The 18,989-nt window shown below is 40.1% G+C and overlaps 3 protein-coding genes across 3 annotated transcripts; 2 read left to right on the forward strand and 1 right to left on the reverse strand.

Annotated features, from left to right (window-relative positions):
* The first annotated feature begins 455 nt into the window (after window positions 1–455).
* LOC311128387 (actin, alpha skeletal muscle 2-like) lies at window positions 456–2,466 on the forward strand. Its single transcript, XM_084160505.1, has 6 exons — window positions 456–618; window positions 774–1,098; window positions 1,227–1,388; window positions 1,539–1,730; window positions 1,829–2,010; window positions 2,165–2,466. The coding sequence occupies exons 1-6, from the start codon at window positions 490–492 to the stop codon at window positions 2,306–2,308; spliced, it is 1,134 nt and encodes a 377-aa protein (XP_084016631.1). The 5' UTR covers window positions 456–489; the 3' UTR covers window positions 2,309–2,466.
* A 983-nt stretch (window positions 2,467–3,449) lies between these two features.
* Window positions 3,450–7,560, forward strand: LOC311136617 (centriole, cilia and spindle-associated protein-like). The gene is made up of 4 exons (XM_084170807.1): window positions 3,450–3,498; window positions 4,177–4,536; window positions 4,987–5,261; window positions 5,735–7,560. Exons 2-4 carry the CDS (start codon window positions 4,200–4,202, stop codon window positions 5,903–5,905), a joined length of 783 nt encoding a protein of 260 aa, XP_084026933.1. The 5' UTR covers window positions 3,450–3,498; window positions 4,177–4,199; the 3' UTR covers window positions 5,906–7,560.
* A 1,184-nt stretch (window positions 7,561–8,744) lies between these two features.
* Window positions 8,745–14,006, reverse strand: LOC311136606 (ras-related protein Rab-4A). The gene is made up of 8 exons (XM_084170797.1): window positions 13,838–14,006; window positions 13,256–13,336; window positions 12,964–13,078; window positions 12,493–12,555; window positions 11,977–12,131; window positions 11,213–11,308; window positions 10,909–11,053; window positions 8,745–9,574 (listed from the first exon to the last, which is right to left on the reverse strand). Exons 1-7 carry the CDS (start codon window positions 13,851–13,853, stop codon window positions 10,938–10,940), a joined length of 642 nt encoding a protein of 213 aa, XP_084026923.1. The 5' UTR covers window positions 13,854–14,006; the 3' UTR covers window positions 8,745–9,574; window positions 10,909–10,937.
* Between the last annotated feature and the right edge of the window lie 4,983 nt (window positions 14,007–18,989).

The raw sequence follows: 18,989 nt of genomic DNA on the forward strand, positions 1-18,989 counted from the left end.
GCGATAAAATACACATTTTCCTTTCTATCAGATTACTTGGTAAACCCTTGTCTGTAGAAGCCTAATAGACTTGGCTACCTTGACATTGTGTTGTGAAAGAAGTTGGAGGAGTTTCATGGAGTTGAGAAACAATGGAGAGATAATTTCACTCATAGAAAAAATGAGTGTAGGCCTATAACATTGGTATACAATAAGGATAACATTTCCAGCAGGCGACAACATCAATGCGTGAATCTAATGTTGACACAACTCAAATGACTTGTGCCCAAACTCAATTCAACACAATATCGACATAGTAGCATGAGTAAATGTTATGATTATCTCAACAAGTCCTGTGTGTTAGCTGTCATCTGTGGCTTGTACAGTACATCATTCGTTAGACAGTTTCGGTGTGCATCTTGCGTTATGTTGTTCTGTGATGTGTAGCGCGTGCGTGTGCCATACAGAAATATGAACATACTTTTTTACGTGTATTATTAAGAACCCAAGATGTGTGACGATGACGAGACTACCGCTCTTGTGTGCGACAACGGCTCCGGCCTTGTGAAGGCTGGCTTCGCCGGTGATGACGCACCCAGGGCTGTCTTCCCCTCCATCGTTGGTCGCCCTCGTCACCAGGTAAGATCTGCTCTCCAATGACGTCTGCAACAGGCCCATATTACGCAATTTCCCCTGTAAATCCTGTATTGTCCATCTATGCGTTTACGTGTAATGTTTTGACTGGGATTAGGCTTCGTCACCATATAAACCAACGAGTCTCCTCTTTCCTCTAGGGTGTCATGGTCGGTATGGGTCAGAAGGACTCCTACGTAGGAGATGAAGCTCAGAGCAAGAGAGGTATCCTCACTCTGAAGTACCCCATCGAGCACGGTATCATTACTAACTGGGACGATATGGAGAAGATCTGGCACCACACCTTCTACAATGAGCTGCGTGTGGCCCCCGAGGAGCATCCCACCCTGCTCACTGAGGCCCCCCTGAACCCCAAGGCTAACCGTGAAAAGATGACCCAGATCATGTTTGAGACCTTCAACGTCCCCGCCATGTATGTTGCCATCCAGGCTGTGCTGTCCCTGTACGCCTCCGGTCGTACCACTGGTAAGGAATGCAGCGTTTATGCATATAAATAATTCATCTAAAACAACGTATCGGTTACGTGTAGCCAACCATGTCTCAATATTATGAGTTCATTCAACTGAATATTGACGTTTTCGTTTGTGTTCAAGGTATTGTGTTGGACTCCGGTGATGGTGTGACCCACAACGTGCCCATCTATGAGGGTTATGCTCTTCCCCACGCCATCATGCGTCTGGATCTGGCTGGTCGCGATCTGACTGACTACCTCATGAAGATCCTCACTGAGCGTGGCTACTCCTTCGTCACAACTGGTGAGATTTCGTTTTTCTTGTTTTACGCACCATGAGAATGCCATGCGTAATCTGTCAAATGAGCAAAGACGCACAAGACGTGCGCATTTGGCTGTGCATAATTGCAATAATTTGTTCAATGTTCTGAGCAAAAATACTTCTTCATTACAGCCGAGCGTGAGATCGTGCGTGACATCAAGGAGAAGCTGTGCTATGTGGCCCTGGACTTCGAGAACGAGATGGCCACTGCCGCTTCCTCCTCCTCCCTGGAGAAGAGCTACGAGCTTCCCGACGGTCAGGTCATCACCATCGGTAACGAGCGTTTCCGTTGCCCAGAGACCCTCTTCCAGCCTTCCTTTATTGGTATGTAATCATCGTATAACGAGTAGGGCTAATCTATATGCCTATTATGTTGGTCGAATTAAAGAGATGATGTTTCTAATACGATATGATCTGAACAGGTATGGAGTCTGCCGGTATTCACGAGACCGCCTACAACAGCATCATGAAGTGTGACATTGACATCCGTAAGGACCTGTACGCCAACAACGTCCTGTCTGGTGGTACCACCATGTACCCTGGTATTGCTGACCGTATGCAGAAGGAGATCACCGCCCTGGCCCCCAGCACCATGAAAATCAAGGTAATTATATCATCGACAACCCAATGACAATATTCTGACATTTATATCACTTTTTTGAAAAAATATAATAAACATTTAGATCTCAACAATAACATCTTAATATGTCATCTTAATATGTCATGTTTTTACTCATACTCAACTTCTTTCTCTATAGATCATCGCTCCACCCGAGCGTAAATACTCTGTCTGGATCGGTGGCTCCATCCTGGCTTCCCTGTCCACTTTCCAGGCCATGTGGATCACCAAGCAGGAATATGACGAGGCAGGTCCCAGCATTGTCCACCGCAAGTGCTTCTAAACCTTTCATCGTCTCCGCTTTCTCTGGATCGCGAAGAGGAACAACATGTTGTTACTGGACTTTTTTTGTCACAATATTATTTTGTAACCATGTTACCTGGGGAAAAAATCTTCAAATGTCAACCAACATCAACAAGAACGAAACATGTCATGTTATTATTCAACATGTGAACGTGAATGTACATAAATACTAAGTTATTAAAGTCCATTATTTGGTATTTTCATACATTTCTGTTTTATAATCATCAGCCTATGTTAGAAAACACATAACATGATCATCATGCAATAAACCAATTGGCTTGCCTACTCGTGCACATGCACAGGTCGAATGCATGGCAAATTTAGGATTTTCATTCTGAATGCATGGCACTGTGAGATAATAGGCTATTGGAAATACAAAGGTCAACCACATTCATTGTTATCAAATTACACACATTCGGACGTTTACGCGCGCAATAAAACTTCTTCATGCAAACTGACTTGCGTGGAGTCTAAGAGATTTTACTCTTTGATTTGGCTTGGCGAGAGTGAAAGGTGACTCTCCGCCACTACTTCGCTTGAATGTGCCATGCATGCTCTCCTTCGCGCGAACTTTAAACTTCGCAGCAACACAGATTTTACACTAATCTCATATTCCAAGGACATACCATGAAGAAGCCTTTTTTAGAATGCATTTTTAGAAATAATTGAACACCGCTTTGGGCAAATCTCTCTCACACATTTCAAACTCTTCAAAGCGCCCGCCCCATCCCTCCTTTTTAAAAGACAGGTAGGCCTACCCACGATTTTGACCAAACATTGCTCTAGCTATCTAGCACACTGGTTGCAGGTTACTAATCGGCTGCTCATCAGGACCTTGTTAGAGTAGGGCTGAAGCAAAACCCTGCGCACCAGCTCTCCGGGAGTAGTGTTACTCAGCGCATTCTGCAGACATTAATTTGAGCAACTACATTCCTGTATTCTAGCCAACATTTACCACCTATTTAAAAGTATCTGATCAGACTCATTTTATACAATGTGTATTCTCACCCTATTCTCATTTATTCGGCCACCTGTTCGGAGGAACTGGCCTTTTAAATGCATCTCAACTACGGGCGGGGCTTAGACGTAGCAAGCCTATGATTACAGCACACCAAACACCATCTGTTGTGTTTTGCTTCCGTGAAATCCGAGCCAGTAAATCTATACGCTGTAAGTATAATAAATTAGAATGTTCAAACCTCCGATTTGCAATACATTTTCAGACATTCTATAGTTCTGTGGAGAAATAAATCGCATAGGCTACAGTGTGCATAATCTAGTTCTCTTGCACATTTTGCATTCGTTGCAGTGCAGGCTACATTATCTACATTATATAGTCGTTTGATTTTCCTACTTAGTGTATTCTGACAATAGAATATGGAGATTGATATGCTATTATCAGCTTAATTTACAATAATAATCATGTCATAACAGTTTAATAATCAATTAAATAGTGAATACAATGCAATAACAATTACAAGAAGCTTTATGGCTAATTGGCTATAGCTTCAAATAAGAATTAATGATAAAACCACCAATTTCTCTTACACTGAAAATATTATGGCATAACATCTAGAAGAGTCGTTTGAAGAACGTCCTCTTTATGACGACGTTTTTTGAGAGGGCGGCCGCATTAACGGGTGTGTCAACTTTGCATCACACCACCACAGCTGTTCAGCTATTGGCGTCTTTTCTCTAGGATTCGTACTACAGCCCCTATGTTTTCGTTTAAATGTCTGGCGCGGGATGAGTAGGCTAGGTATAGTCTGGTATTGCTCGCTACTATGTAACACTTTTACAATGTAACAGGGCAGGAATTAATTCAATCACATTTTCTTTTTGAGAAAGGTCTTAACAAACGGAAATTAAGAATGGTTACAAAGAGGATCCGAACGGAGTATATGAAGAGATTCAAGGACCCAAAATGGGAAACCTACGCCAAGTGTTATGAGGAGATGGTAAAGTACAGACTGACGAGAAGGCTTTTGGAACAAACACATAATCCGTGGTTTTGGAACGGTGACAGTGACTCGGAATCCAGCAGGTCCACTCCTCAAAATAATAAAGTTGAGCCATTGGTCCTAAAAGAAGAATCACAACGAGAACGTGAGAGAAAGATTCCACCTAAACAACCATTTGAACAGAAGATCCCAATTTCAGAAGAAGTGCATGAAGAAGTTGCTTCTCCGCAGACCTCGCCACCCATTGGTAAAGCATTTTTAAGGTCAATGTTTACAGTTTATTATCAATCAGTTAGAATATAATTTTTTTAATGTTTGTTTCATTATCCATATATCCTCAGTAATTTTCTTACACAGTCTTGCACAATTTCACCAATATATTTGATATGTTTAAAACAATGTTTATGCAGATGGAAATTAGCTGTTAACAGCTACCAGAGACTCATGTTTTTGTTGTAGACTGTCCCTGCCTGGTCAAATAAAGTTAATAAAATAAAACAAATAAAGAATTAAACAATAGGACTCTCATGCAACTGTTTATGTTATAACTGATAAGTTAACATGGCATGATATAAACCTTTTGTATCACACCCTCTGTCTGTTAACTGTTTCTTCCTACAACACTTGCACATATTAAAAACTAAAAGGTATACTAATAAAATGATAGAACTCATAAGTATTCCTCATCCCTTCCTAGATGTACAGGTTGCTGTGGACAGAGGCTGTGGAGAGACAGAGGAAGAGAAGCTGGGACAAGTATTAACTGCCTCTGAGTTAGGGAAGAAGCCAGAGGCCCAAACTACAGCCAAACGGTCCAGAAAGCCCCCCAGGGCATGTAGCCAGCTACGGAAGCCCAAAGAGACTGACAAGAAAAACAGGCACCCATTTGCCCTGTATGGAGGGGGTGACAGGCCAGCTGAGATGGCTAGGAAGAAGACTCACAATGTGGGTCCAGCTGCATCAACCAAGGAGGTGATTACTCACTAATGCAAATTCCAAAAGGTCTGTCAAGTGTTTGATTCAGTGTAGTAGGTCAATGGGGCGGTTTCTCGGACCCAGATTAAACATAGTCCTGAACTAAAAATAATATTCAATGGAGAATCTCCGGTAACCGACCCATAGTATTCCTTTACTTCATTTCACTAACTCTTGTTGTGGTCCTCAGATCCACCAGTCTGCATTAACTCTTATGTTGTGGTCCTCAGATCCACCAGTCTGCATTAACTCTTATGCTGTGGTCCTCAGATCCACCAGTCTGCATTAACTCTTATGCTGTGGTCCTCAGATCCACCAGTCTGCATTAACTCTTATGCTGTGGTCCTCAGATCCACCAGTCTGCATGAACTCTTATGCTGTGGTCCTCAGATCCACCAGTCTGCATTAACTCTTATGCTGTGGTCCTCAGATCCACCAGTCTGCATTAACTCTTATGCTGTGGTCCTCAGATCCACCAGTCTGCATTACGGGCCAAAACCAGACGGGAGGTTGAGAAGCAGGTGCAGAAAGTGGACAAGCAGAGAGTGCGGTCTGCAGAGCTGGAGAAAGAGACCATGACCAAACCTGACTTTGACCCCTGGATGACGGAGTACATGCGCTGCTTTTCTGCCAGGTCCTGATAGATATAGAGGGCAATACTTATGAAAAACATAAGATGGGGAATATGGTCTTCTTTATCAAATATAAAACATATAGAATTATTTTGTTTCCAAAGTTTGCATTCACCATGCTTTTCAAACTTTTTAATGTTAATATATTCCTTAGTCACTACAAAGTATTGCGTCCAAATCATGCATTAACGTAATTCAGTTTTAGAACGGTAATGCACAAAACCCTCTGAGTGAACAGATTTGTCTTGCAGTAACAATGTGCAGTAAATAGTCCTCTCTGTTTGTGAAATACAATATCACTGTCCAAAGGTATTTCTACACAGTATGGCACTAGATAGTCCTGGTCTCAGCTTATTGCTCTTTGCACCGCCAGGACCCAGCCAAGGGTTCCTCTCAGGCGGCCTTAGGTTTAGGTGGTATACCGGGGTATTTTGAAATACAGACGGTATGATTTTCAATACCATCTCGTGGAGGGTGCGTGCTACGCCACTGCTTGTAACTAACTATAAGTTAACTATCTAAAATGTGCCAAATGAATTATTTCCAGCTCAGGGCTCCAGCTATGCATTTGGTTTGCTAACTTGCTAGCTAAGTGGCTAGCTTGCAAGATCAAGCTTCTTGGTTACAACTGAAAAGGAGCGCTATTTCTTTCCAAACTTAAAAAAACAACACACAAAGCTAATTTAGGCAGCAGGGATCTTTTTAAGTTTGGAAAGAAATAGCGCTCCTTTTGTGCACTGCCGGTAATACCGTATACCCCGGTGTGGTACAGCAACGGTGTGAAGGTATGGAAATCTGGACACTACCCAACCCTAGGAGGCATAGATCAAATTCTCCCAAAAGTGACCTCAATAGCACATTGACCTCAGTGACAACGTTCTGTACATACTGTAGATAATGAAGGTCAACGTTTCGTTTATGTGGATGTTCTCATGGTCAAATCTCTCTTTTTTGGGTGGTTGAGTGTTATGTTATGGTCTTCTGTTGTTCATTTTATTTGTCAGTATTATGTTTTAACAAGCACAAGTTTTATTTCCACATAAAATACAATAAGACAACCTTTAGGGCTAATGTTGATTAAATAATGAGCAAAAAAGCAAAACATAGATGCAATAAGTCGTAGATAATTAATATTATGTTTCAAATAGCTACAACAGGGCCAATGCTTTCGATTACAGTGATCATAACCACAGGATGCATGCATGAAATGTTATAATCTACCAGCACCGGATGATTCACTGGTATTGTGTAAGTAAGCTGCAGTACACAAAATGTCAATGTTAATGTTATTGTGAAGTATAGCTCAATAACAATTTACTGCAGCCATAACATTGAGGTCTTGATTTACTCAAAGCTTTGGAAAATCTTCCTGTCAGTATAATGACTTGTCGGTTTTAAAGCGAAGTATGTTGATGTGAGGCTACATTACTTGGAATAAAGCCAGTAGGACTAGTGTGTCTAGATCACAGACAGTCTGTAAGGAGGGAGCTCATGTCGAGCTCCAACTGATTAAAAATGTCACCATTTTCTTGTTTAAGTGTTATTTTGTATGATCAAACTTAAATGTTGACGCTTTTACACATTTAATGGTACTGATACTGAGATCAGATTGCATTTTGATATTGTGTGCTAGGCTTAAAACAATGAATAAACTACTTTTTTTTACTGAATTGTTTGACTTGGAAAACATCCACCAGAAAATATCTAGTACAGTAATGAGATTAAAAGGCAAATTTCACCTGGATACTCATCAATTCCTCAGCATGACCACAAATATGCCTAAAATTAAATCTAATGTTGGAGCATGTCAATGAACAAAAATATAGACAATGCCATCCATTGTCATCCTGTACTATGCTCGCATGGGTAACATTAATGGGACAAGAGGGAAGGTGGGGAGAGGACATACCAACATGTAGTAGTGATGGGCATTTTCTGTACTGTAACTGGCAGTGCCTTCTCTCCTCATGATGAGCGTCATAATCTTCAGAAAACTGTAGTAGAACGGTCCTACCCTGAGGAGAGGGGATCAGTGGATTTACTGTCAGTCATCTCAACACAATGGTGGCATTGCAGGTTGTAATTTCTGCAGTCGTGTCGCGCCTGGAGAAGTGTTACATGTCTCGGGAACCATATTAATATGATATAGCAATCTTGCTCCAGCAAACGGTCAATCTAAGCTGAGAGGCACAATTACATTCTGAAGCCTGCCATTTCACAAGTCCCGATCGGCATTGGGAAAATGGTCATTGAACTAAATGACTGTCGTCAATTATATTAACTTTGGTGCAAGGTGTCAAAAGGGAACTAGATCACCGTGCATTAGCTCCCTGTCTGTGAGTCAGCTTATCCACCTGTGTAATAACAAAACCTGCACAACTCCAAAACTATACTATTACACAGCTATTACTAATTATTAGACTGTTATAGTAATTAGTGTTATTACACAGGTATAATGTTACCATAGTAATTACAGTGTTATTACACAGGTAGACTGATAGTAATTAGTGTTATTACACAGGTAGACTGTTACTATAGTAATTACAGTGTTATTACACAGGTAGACTGATAGTAATTAGTGTTATTACACAGGTTGACTGTTACTATAGTAATTAGTGTTATTACACAGGTAGAATGTTACTATAGTAATTAGTGTTATTACACAGGTAGAATGTTACTATAGTAATTAGTGCTATTACATAGGTAGAATGTTACTATAGTAATTAGTGTTATTACACTGGTAGAACAGCAACTTCATTTGTAGTGTTACTAAGTATTCTAAATGGATATTACAGACAAACTTAAGTAATAAAGTAACAGAGGAATTACCTTGTAACAATTTACAAACCATTTTTAAATACTTTATTTTAAAAAGAGTAGCTATATTATTGAGAATAAATTAAAAAAGCCTGACTCATAACAATTAGGGAAAAAAACAACTAATAATATCAACACAAAGAACATGACAAACTACGGGTCAATGAAACCAGCAGGCGAGACAGTGCTGATTGATAATTCTGACCGTAACATGACAAACAACGGGTCAATGAAACCGGCAAGCGTGAGACAGTGCTGATTGATAATTCTCACCGTAACATGACAAAGGAAAATGTGATGTCATAATTGATAGATTATTCTGCAGCTAATAATGAAATACTGTGATATTCAGTCCATAAAACATGCTTTGAGGGACTTAAATGATCTATTCTTTATACAGATAATACTGTACATAATGCAAGATGCTGTGTGTAGGGATAGGGCAGCAGTACAGGGGTGTAAGTAAAATGCCAGGGCCCGTAATCATGTAGCGTCTCAGATTAAGTGTGCTGATCTAGGATCAGGTCCCCCTGTCCATGTTTTCTTATTCATTATGATCTAAAAGGAAAAATAAATAATATCAGCACTCCTACTTAGAGACGCATTGTGAATACAGCCAAGATGATTGAAAGGCTTGGTCCACTCTTAAAGGAGATTGGAACAGGGGCATCTCTGCCTGTGTCTGAGGGGTGCAGGAACAAGCTCAGCATTCCAGATTGGGTCCAGAAATCCGGGACTCTCTGTGGGTCACTGACGGAACATCCGGAAGTTGGGAAGTTAAAAGAAGGTCAGGGAAGAGTCGCTCCGCCATGATGAGCCCTATATCATGTCCTTACATCTGTCATCTGAGTCTTCACTAACCTGCATGGAAACAAGGACAGAGAGATTTGAATCCAATACACACCCAGGCACACACGTGTGTAGGGATCTTGTAAATGAGCCCCTTTAGCCGAGACACCGCTGTGTCAATGTGCAATTAACAGAGTTACAATTCGTTACAATTGCGTGCTGGAAATATTTGGCTGGTTCTCAACTCTACGCTCTGTAATTGACAAGCTAATTGAGCATTCCTGTCTGTAGACATTGTACCCCTCTATTTATGCCTGGCATTTTTTGTGAAACACTACAACACCCAAATAAGGCACTTCAGAGACCCTTGACCCAACAGGAGTCAGCAGAATCTCGGGTTAAATATATATCTGCCCAGAGAGAACACTGTATCGACCACAGTTGCGTGGAGCCGAATCCAGACAGCTTCTTAGTAGGGAGGCTCGTCATTCTCATGAACTTTACCCTCCCCTCTCCCAAAAGAGGTGGAGTCGGTTTGGGTGGCTATGGTTCTGCATTATCCACACATTAGCCACTTGGGAGCTGGAGGACCGAAATAGATAGACGGCTCCTCCCTCTCCGTGAAATACCTAAAAACAGCCTCCTGGCCTCAATCCAACCCCCCCATTGCCCAGGGGGGAGACTGGACTCAATCCTAGGGGGGAGACACATTACCATAAAGAGACTCTGGACTTAGGGAGTTACATTTGGAACACCGCCTTTCACTTAGCCCTGAAGTAGTTTCAGAGATCACCTTGCAGCAACAGAAAATACATCATTGCAAACCATTCAGGGAAACCATTTGAGAAGAACATGTATCAGCATTCTGATGGTTTTTTATTTTATTTGAGTTCTGATCCCCATTTTACTGTCAATTTCTTTTGACAGGACAGATGTAAGAACAGATATAGAGAGGGGTACATGAAGTAGTTAAGGGCACAGACAGTCAGCCAAGCCAGGGCTCGAACCCCTGTCTCCAAGGGGGCATGTGATGATCTTGAAGTAACAGACAATGGCCATCAAACTAGCCCTGTTTCAGCATTTGGTGCATTATGGACAAATCTTTAAAGCTCATGGATATGCATCTCAAAATGACAAATTAATGCTTCACCTGCTCCATGCAATGAAACACAGCCTCAACTGTAAAATGGAGAGGACTTTTGAATGGCCTCTTATATAACATGTGAATGTGAAAAGCAACATCTATGATTACAACTGTATCCGTGCCTGCTATTTTGACAGGCAGCAGTTTGGATGTCACTAAACTGAGCTATTTATTGAGTTATTAGTGTGGTAACGCCAGGGCAAGTCCCAGAGCAGAACCCTTTGCAGTAGGCAGCCAGCAGTAAGGGGGAGGAGTCTCTCACCTTGGATCTGGGCACACTGAGCGTGTTCACTAACAGCCACATTCCTGGGCGCTCTCGGCCTGTCCCCTGCGAGGGGAGCGCAGCTGTCGCAGCGCCGCGTCTCCGTACTGGATCCCTGATCCCATCCGCTCCGGGTCCAACTCTCCTGGAAGAGAACAGAGAGAGAGAGAGAGACCGATAGATAGATAGATAGAGACAGATCGAAAGAGAGAGCGAGAGATACAAAGAGAGAGAGAAACAGTTCAGCTGGTAAACTTTCATTGCTGTTGGTTAAGGTGAGAAGACACTGATAGCCGACAGATACCCGACTCTATCTTGTTGAGAATTTTCCTGGCACACTGCACAAAGGCCTCCTCCACATTCTCCCCTGTCAGAGCACTGGTCTCCAGAAACATCAGCTCTGAAACAGACAAGACAGCAGGACACAATATTAACATTGATTATCATTGATGGATATGAAACCCAGGAGAATTCGCCTTAGTGCTCTATTCAATAAGTAAAACTGAAGCGTTACAGATTGCGCAATAGAAATGGAAAGTTAATTTCTGAATTAGCCGACATGTGCAGTGCTCACCATGAATACAGTAACTGCTAATGCGGGAACATTGCCTTTAAACTTAAATCACGCTGCAACGCTGAACTTCTGTGATACGGATTGAATAGAGCCCTAAGTCAGCATTTAGCTGTGGAGGACATGAAACTGCCAAGGTTCTGTGGGCACTAGTTCCCACACAGTGAGTTGTCCTACAGTGACCTCTAGTGGGGCATGGAAAACAAGCAGAAATTAGGATCTTATGGTCATTTCTTCACCTTGCCATCTGTGGAATTCCAAGACGTTCAGGTCTACGGGCAGTGTTTAGAGGGTAGGAGCTACATTTTGGGTGATATGTATCAAGCGTTTTAAAGTAGGAGTGCTGATCTAGGGTCAGTTTAGCTTTTTTGATCACAATGAATAAAATTACATAGAGAGGACCTGCTACTAAATCAGCACTCCCAGTCTAAGACGGTTGATACATACAGCCCTTAGATTTCAGCGTTAAGAGGGATCATCACTCATACTAAACGCACCATTTTCCTGAGCAAAGCGAGACGCCTCCAGGAAGGTGACCTCCCTGTCTGCGTCCAAGTCCTTCTTGTTACCACACAGGATGATGACAATATTTTGGCTGGCCAGCATCCTGGCGTCTGTCAGCCAGTTGGTCAGGGCGTTGTAGGTTTCCCGGCTGAGGACGATGAGGTCAGATAGATAGATAGATAGATAGATAGATAGATAGATAGATAGATAGATAGACAGACAGAGGAGGAGGAGAGCAGTGAAGACACACAGATGTGAAGTCAAATTTGACTTTAGAAAGGTTAGAGCAGTGTTTTCCAAAAAGGTTGATGGGAGCCACTGTGCTACCAATGACTCTAGGCCCCCTAGAGTCGTGTTCATGTACTCAATTCAATATTTGTCTTTTTTAGAAACATTTCTTTTGTTTATTCACAAAGATGGATGACAGCATACCCCTTGAAGGTCCACCCATAATAAAGCATGGATTATTTATCCTCACACTCCTGATCACCTATGTGTAGGTCATTTACCTGGTGATGTCATACACAAGCAGCGCTCCTGCAGCTCCTCTGTAGTAACTCCGCGTCACAGATCTGGGAGAGAAGAGCAATTCTAACATCACTTTGAAATACATCATTGTACCAATTGGAACATTTTACACATCAAAATTGCATTTATTAAAATTGACATTCTAAAATGTGACATTCTCCATCTCCTACTCTAACTATAGATAGCTATACATAGCAGCATTAGGAACGCCCCCACATCAGAATTTCAGCTGCGCTCCACATTAGTAACTCCCCCACATAAAAATTTCAGCTGCGCTCCGCTTTAGTATGTCCCCCATATCGGCCATTATTTACTCACTTACTGTTCCAAGGATCTGGCACCAGTTCTCTAATGATCGGCTGGAGATTAAACGGTCCAAGCTGGTTTGAGAAAAATGTCTGATGCCCTGCCACAGTAGGAGTAGGTGTGTGAAATGCTGTCTCGTATCGTACCTGAATCTCTCTTGTCCTGCAGTGTCCCAGATTTGGAGTTTGACATATTTGTTCACTACGTTGATTATCTTTGAGCCAAACTCCACTCCGATGGTGTGATTAGAATCGTCTTTGACTGCGATTTAAATTAAATTGTTTCATGTTAATATCACAACACATAATTTGATCACAACATATTTATTGATTCAAGGCTCTTTTAACCATAAAGTGTAGCTTGTCCCTCAAATACATGTTATAGCTAACTAGATAGGAAGTACATGTCAGTACAATCCAGGAATTGGACAGAACTTACACCTCTTCTCAATAAACTGGTGAAGAAGACATGATTTTCCAGTTCCTGCATTCCCAATCACTAGGAATTTGAACAGGAAATCTAGAAGAGGGAAAACAAACAAAGTTAATTTGTATTCATATTTCATATTCATTGTCATCATTAGATAATGCATATTCATTAGGCTAGTTAACTAGTTAGGTAACGGTACACAGACAACGCATTAGCAATGCCAATCATCCAGCAGCAAAGCACCTGCTTCATCAGCTTGCTACGTTAGCTGAACTAACGCTATTTTTTGCTTCATGTATAGCTAGCTGCTTTTGCGCCGACATTTAACCTTAGTTAACTAACGTTAGCTACTGTAGCTCTCTGAAATGCAGAGGTTTGTCTAGATAAGAAACCAATTACCTAATGATGACATTTGACAGAGATGCAAGCTATCTAGCTAAAGCTATACCCCCATCAACGAGGAAACGCTAACGTTAGCTAGCTAGCATAGGCTATTTGTTTTGATGGAGACATTGCAATAACGTTACACCTGCTCCATCGTCGCCTCTGGATATCTATTGTAATGCGACCTTACTAGTCAAGATTTCCTACCGTATGTCTCAGACATGGCCAGGGTTGTGTTTTGTTAGCTAGCTAAAGTAGTTATGTCCTCTTGTTTTTCTTGAGGCAAAGCAGCTTCGAAATAAAAAAATTAATAGAAGGAAAATCCCTAATGATATCCGTGAATCCTACTGGTTTTTCACTCTCACTTCCGTAGAACGCTTTTTCAAAATAAAAGTTGCATCAATCAACATAAAAATATCAATATATTATATAAAAATATTATAATATATTATTGCAAGTACAGTTATGTGGAAATAAATGTTTTACTTAATGTATTACTATTTTAGAGGAATCAGATTAGGCTACTTTTGTATTACTTCTATTTCTAACACCCAAATCTATATTTTAAACAGTAACAGGTCAATTTTCTTCAGAAAATGTGTGTGCTTGTTTCAACTATTACTACTTGTTTTAGATCTATTGTCTAGTTAGACATGTTGTTAGTATTTTGTCTAGATTAGAGCAAGCCTGGTCTCAGATCTGCTATCATTGTCAAGCCATACATGTTTGGCATGACAATGAGTGACAAAGCGTTGGTACGATAGCACAAACAGACTGCTACTCTGGCTTTCTACAATCTAGTTGGTCCTATAGTTGGCCACGATCTTAAGTCTAGTTGGTCTGGATCTAGGGATAGAGGCCAAGTAAGTTGGTCTGGATACTGATATACTAAAGACTAGCTAGACGTCTAGTTGGTATGATTGGTTTAATTTAGTTGGCCTAGACCTAAATCAATTATGAAGTTAGATATTAAGCTGGTCTAGTCTAGGTCTATGTTATAGTTAGATGTCTAGTTGATCCGATCTATAGTAAAGGATAGCTATTTAGAAAGATTGATCAGTACACAAAGAACCTGCTGCTTGCAGCTTCTCATAGGAAGAGAAGCTTGGTGGTAAACATGTTACACTGTAGAACATGTTATACTGTCAGCCAATCAGCATTCAGGGCTTGAACCACCCAGTTTATACTGTAATAATAATAATAATATAATATGCCATTTAGCAGACCCTTTTATCCAAAGCGACTTACAGTCATGCGTGCATACATTTTTGTGTATGGGTGGTCCCGGGGATCGAACCCACTACCTTGGCGTTACAAGCACCGTGCTCTACCAGCTGAGCTACAGAGGAGAACAGGTTGTTTGTTTATAGGTAATTTTCTTGAATTGTTTGCTGTTTGTCCTATTCCTACAGAGTAAAGTACATGTACATTGAAGGTGAAATGCAAAGGAAATTACATAAGTATTACCCCACATGTTATACCTATGTAATGGTTCATGTATGATTGAATCAGATTGTATATGAGCTTCTGTATAGACCTAGGCATTTTATTTGTCTCAGAATAAAATGGATATTGTCCACAAAATGAAAACAAGTAGGCTGCCAGTACGATGCAGAACACTATAGTAAACCATTTACAGATAATATATGCAAAGAATACATATAAGAAGGAGAATATCAGTCTATAGTGGTATATATAGCCTATAGTGGTATATATAGCCTATAGTGGTATATATAGTCTATAGTGGTATATATATCCTATAGTGGTATATATAGCCTATAGTGGTATATATAGTCTATAGTGGTATATATATCCTATAGTGGTATATATAGCTTATAGTGGTATATATAGCCTATAGTGGTATATATAGCCTATAGTGGTATATATAGTCTATAGTGGTATATATAGCCTATAGTGGTATATATAGCCTATAGTGGTATATATAGTCTAAAGCGGTATATATAGTCTATAGTGGTATATATAATCTATAGTGGTATATATAGCCTATAGTGGTATATATAGCTTATAGTGGTATATATAGTCTATAGTGGTATATATAGCCTATAGTGGTATATATAGCTTATAGTGGTATATATAGTCTATAGTGGTATATATAGCCTATAGTGGTATATATAGCCTATAGTGGTATATATAGTCTATAGTGGTATATATATCCTATAGTGGTATATATAGCTTATAGTGGTATATATAGCCTATAGTGGTATATATAGCCTATAGTGGTATATATAGTCTATAGTGGTATATATAGCCTATAGTGGTATATATAGCCTATAGTGGTATATATAGTCTAAAGCGGTATATATAGTCTATAGTGGTATATATAATCTATAGTGGTATATATAGCCTATAGTGGTATATATAGCTTATAGTGGTATATATAGTCTATAGTGGTATATATAGCCTATAGTGGTATATATAGCTTATAGTGGTATATATAGTCTATAGTGGTATATATAGCCTATAGTGGTATATATAGCCTATAGTGGTATATATAGTCTAAAGCGGTATATATAGTCTATAGTGGTATATATAATCTATAGTGGTATATATAGTCTATAGTGGTATATATAGCTTATAGTGGTATATATAGTCTATAGTGGTATATATAGCCTATAGTGGTATATATAGCTTATAGTGGTATATATAGTCTATAGTGGTATATATAGTTTATGGTGGTATATATAGCCTATAGTGGTATATATAGCTTATAGTGGTATATATAGTCTATAGTGGTATATATAGTCTAAAGTGGTATATATAGTCTATAGTGGTATATATAGTCTAAAGTGGTATATATAGTCTAAAGTGGTATATATAGCCTATAGTGGTATATATAGCCTATAGTGGTATACATAGTCTATAGTGGTATATATAGTCTAAAGTGGTATATATAGTCTAAAGTGGTATATATAGCCTATAGTGGTATATATAGCCTATAATGGTATACATAGTCTATAGTGGTATATATAGTCTAAAGTGGTATATATAGTCTAAAGTGGTATATACAGTTGAAGTCGGAAGTTTACATACACCTTAGCCAAATACATTTAAACTCAGTTTTTCACAATTCCTGACATTTAATCCTTGTAAAAATTCCCTGTCTTTGGTCAGTTAGGATCACCACTTTATTTTAAGAATGTGAAATGTCAGAATAATAGTAGAGAGAATGATTTATTTCAGCTTTTATTTCTTTCATCACATTCCCAGTGGGTCAGAAGTTTACATACACTCAATTAGTATTTGGTAGCATTGCCTTTAAATTGTTTAACTTGGGTCAAACGTTTTGGGTAGCCTTCCACAAGCTTCCCACAATAAGTTGGGTGAATTTTGGCCCATTCCTCCTGACAGAGCTGGTGTAACTGAATCAGGTTTGTAGGCCTCCTTGCTCGCACACGCTTTTTCAGTTCTGCCCACACATTTTCTATAGGATTGAGGTCAGGGCTTTGTGATGGCCACTCCAATACCTTGACTTTGTTGTCCTTAAGCCATTTTGCCACAACTTTGGAAGTATGCTTGGAGTCATTGTCCATTTGGAAGACCCATTTGTGACCAAGCTTTAACTTCCTGACTGATGTCTTGAGATGTTGCTTCAATATATCCACATAATTTTCCTTCCTCATGATGCCATCTATTTTGTGAAGTGCACCAGTCCCTCCTGCAGCAAAGCACCCCCACAGCATGATGCTGCCACCCCCGTGCTTCACGGTTGGGATGGTGTTCTTCGGCTTGCAAGCACCCCCTTTTTCCTCCAAACATAACGATGGTCATTATGGTCAAACAGTTCTATTTTTGTTTCATCAGACCAGAGGACATTTCTCCAAAGAGTACGATCTTTGTCCCCATGTGCAGTTGCAAACCGTGGTCTGGCTTTTTTATGGTGGTTTTGGAGCAGTGGCTTCTTCCTTGCTGAGTGGCTTTTCAGGTTATGTCGATATAGGACTCGTTTTACTGTGGATATAGATACTTTTGTACCTGTTTTCTCCAGCATGTTCACAAGGTCCTTTTCTGTTGTTTTGGGATTGATTTGCACTTTTCGCACCAAAGTATGTTCATCTCTAGGAGACAGAATGCGTCTCCTTCCTGAGCGGTATGACGGCTGCGTGGTCCCATGGTGTTTATAGTTACGTACTATTGTTTGTACAGATGAACGTGGTACCTTCAGGCGTTTGGAAATTGCTCCCAAGGATGAACTAGACTTGTGGAGGTCTACAATTTTGTTTCTAAGGTCTTGGCTGATTTCTTTGGATTTTCCCATGATGTCAAGCAATGAGGCACTGAGTTTGAAGGTAGGCCTTGAAATACATCCACAGGTACACCTCCAATTGACTCAAATTATGTCCATTAGCCTATCAGAAGCTTCTAACGTCATGACATAATTTTCTGGAATTCTCCAAGCTGTTTAAAAGCACAGTCAACTTAGTGTATGTAAACTTCTGACCCACTGAAATTGTGATACAGTGAATTATAAGTGAAATATTCTGTCTGTAAACAATTGTTGGAAAAATACTTGTGTCATGCACAAAGTAGATGTCCTAACCGACTTGCCAAAACTATAGTTTGTTAACAAGAAATTTGAAGTGGTTGAAAAATGAGTTTTAATGACTCCAACCTAAGTGTATGTAAACTTCCGACTTCAACTGTATAGCCTATAGGGTTATATAGCCTATAGTGTGATATATAGCCTATAATTTACAAGACATCAGGATGCATGCAACGCGTTTTAACTGCAAAAGTCTTCTTCAGGCAGCGTCAACGTTATTATTATTTTTATGGTTCAAAATTGGAAATGAAGAGAATACTCCATGCAATAAAGTATTCTAATGCAGACAGCCAAACCACCACAAGGGTGCGCTAGTAGATTAGCTATATCCGCCATACTCAGAATGGTCTCTGACTCAGTTTGCTACAAATTCCTGTACCCCATACCCAGTCTTTCACAGAGGAGGCTCACAAGGACCCCCACGGCAACATCCAGGCCCCAGAATTGTCAATTAAAATCAACAGAAGCAAAAACGTTTTAAGGCAGGGGGAAAGAGAGGTTGAGGAACCACCATGGGGACACTGCTCACGCCTTTGGATTTCACATAGCTGGTGTGTTGAATTCTGAGGGCTTGGGTCCTATGGTTCGAAAATGTACTCAATGACAATTATGAAGTTCTCTGATGAGTTATAACCAGACATCCCAAGCCCCCACTTACCTTCCCCCACCCATATGTCAAATGTGGAGGACAGAACCTCAATAGGTGCTATTTTGAGATTTAAAATAGGTTTATTGGTAGCCAATGAAATTCTTCAATTCTACTGTTGTTGTTTTGTCATGTATACAATAAACAAGGTA

Source organism: Coregonus lavaretus (assembly GCF_964263955.1).
Source record: "Coregonus lavaretus genome assembly, chromosome: 1".
Classification (NCBI taxonomy): Eukaryota; Metazoa; Chordata; class Actinopteri; order Salmoniformes; family Salmonidae; genus Coregonus; species Coregonus lavaretus.

What these genes read in the sequence shown, in the direction of transcription:
- LOC311128387 (XM_084160505.1), top strand. Translation starts at nt 490, where the DNA reads ATGTGTGACGATGACGAGACTACCGCTCTTGTGTGCGACAACGGCTCC. An exon ending in CTTCCAGCCTTCCTTTATTG is followed by an intron (nt 1,731 to 1,828) that starts GTATGTAATCAT and finishes TGATCTGAACAG; the next exon opens with GTATGGAGTCTGCCGGTATT. An exon ending in CCAGCACCATGAAAATCAAG is followed by an intron (nt 2,011 to 2,164) that starts GTAATTATATCA and finishes CTTTCTCTATAG; the next exon opens with ATCATCGCTCCACCCGAGCG.
- LOC311136617 (XM_084170807.1), top strand. Translation starts at nt 4,200, where the DNA reads ATGGTTACAAAGAGGATCCGAACGGAGTATATGAAGAGATTCAAGGAC. An exon ending in GCAGACCTCGCCACCCATTG is followed by an intron (nt 4,537 to 4,986) that starts GTAAAGCATTTT and finishes ATCCCTTCCTAG; the next exon opens with ATGTACAGGTTGCTGTGGAC. An exon ending in CAGCTGCATCAACCAAGGAG is followed by an intron (nt 5,262 to 5,734) that starts GTGATTACTCAC and finishes TGTGGTCCTCAG; the next exon opens with ATCCACCAGTCTGCATTACG.
- LOC311136606 (XM_084170797.1), bottom strand. An exon ending in CTTGTGTATGACATCACCAG is followed by an intron (nt 12,132 to 12,492) that starts GTAAATGACCTA and finishes CATCGTCCTCAG; the next exon opens with CCGGGAAACCTACAACGCCC. An exon ending in TCTCAACAAGATAGAGTCGG is followed by an intron (nt 11,054 to 11,212) that starts GTATCTGTCGGC and finishes GTTCTCTTCCAG; the next exon opens with GAGAGTTGGACCCGGAGCGG.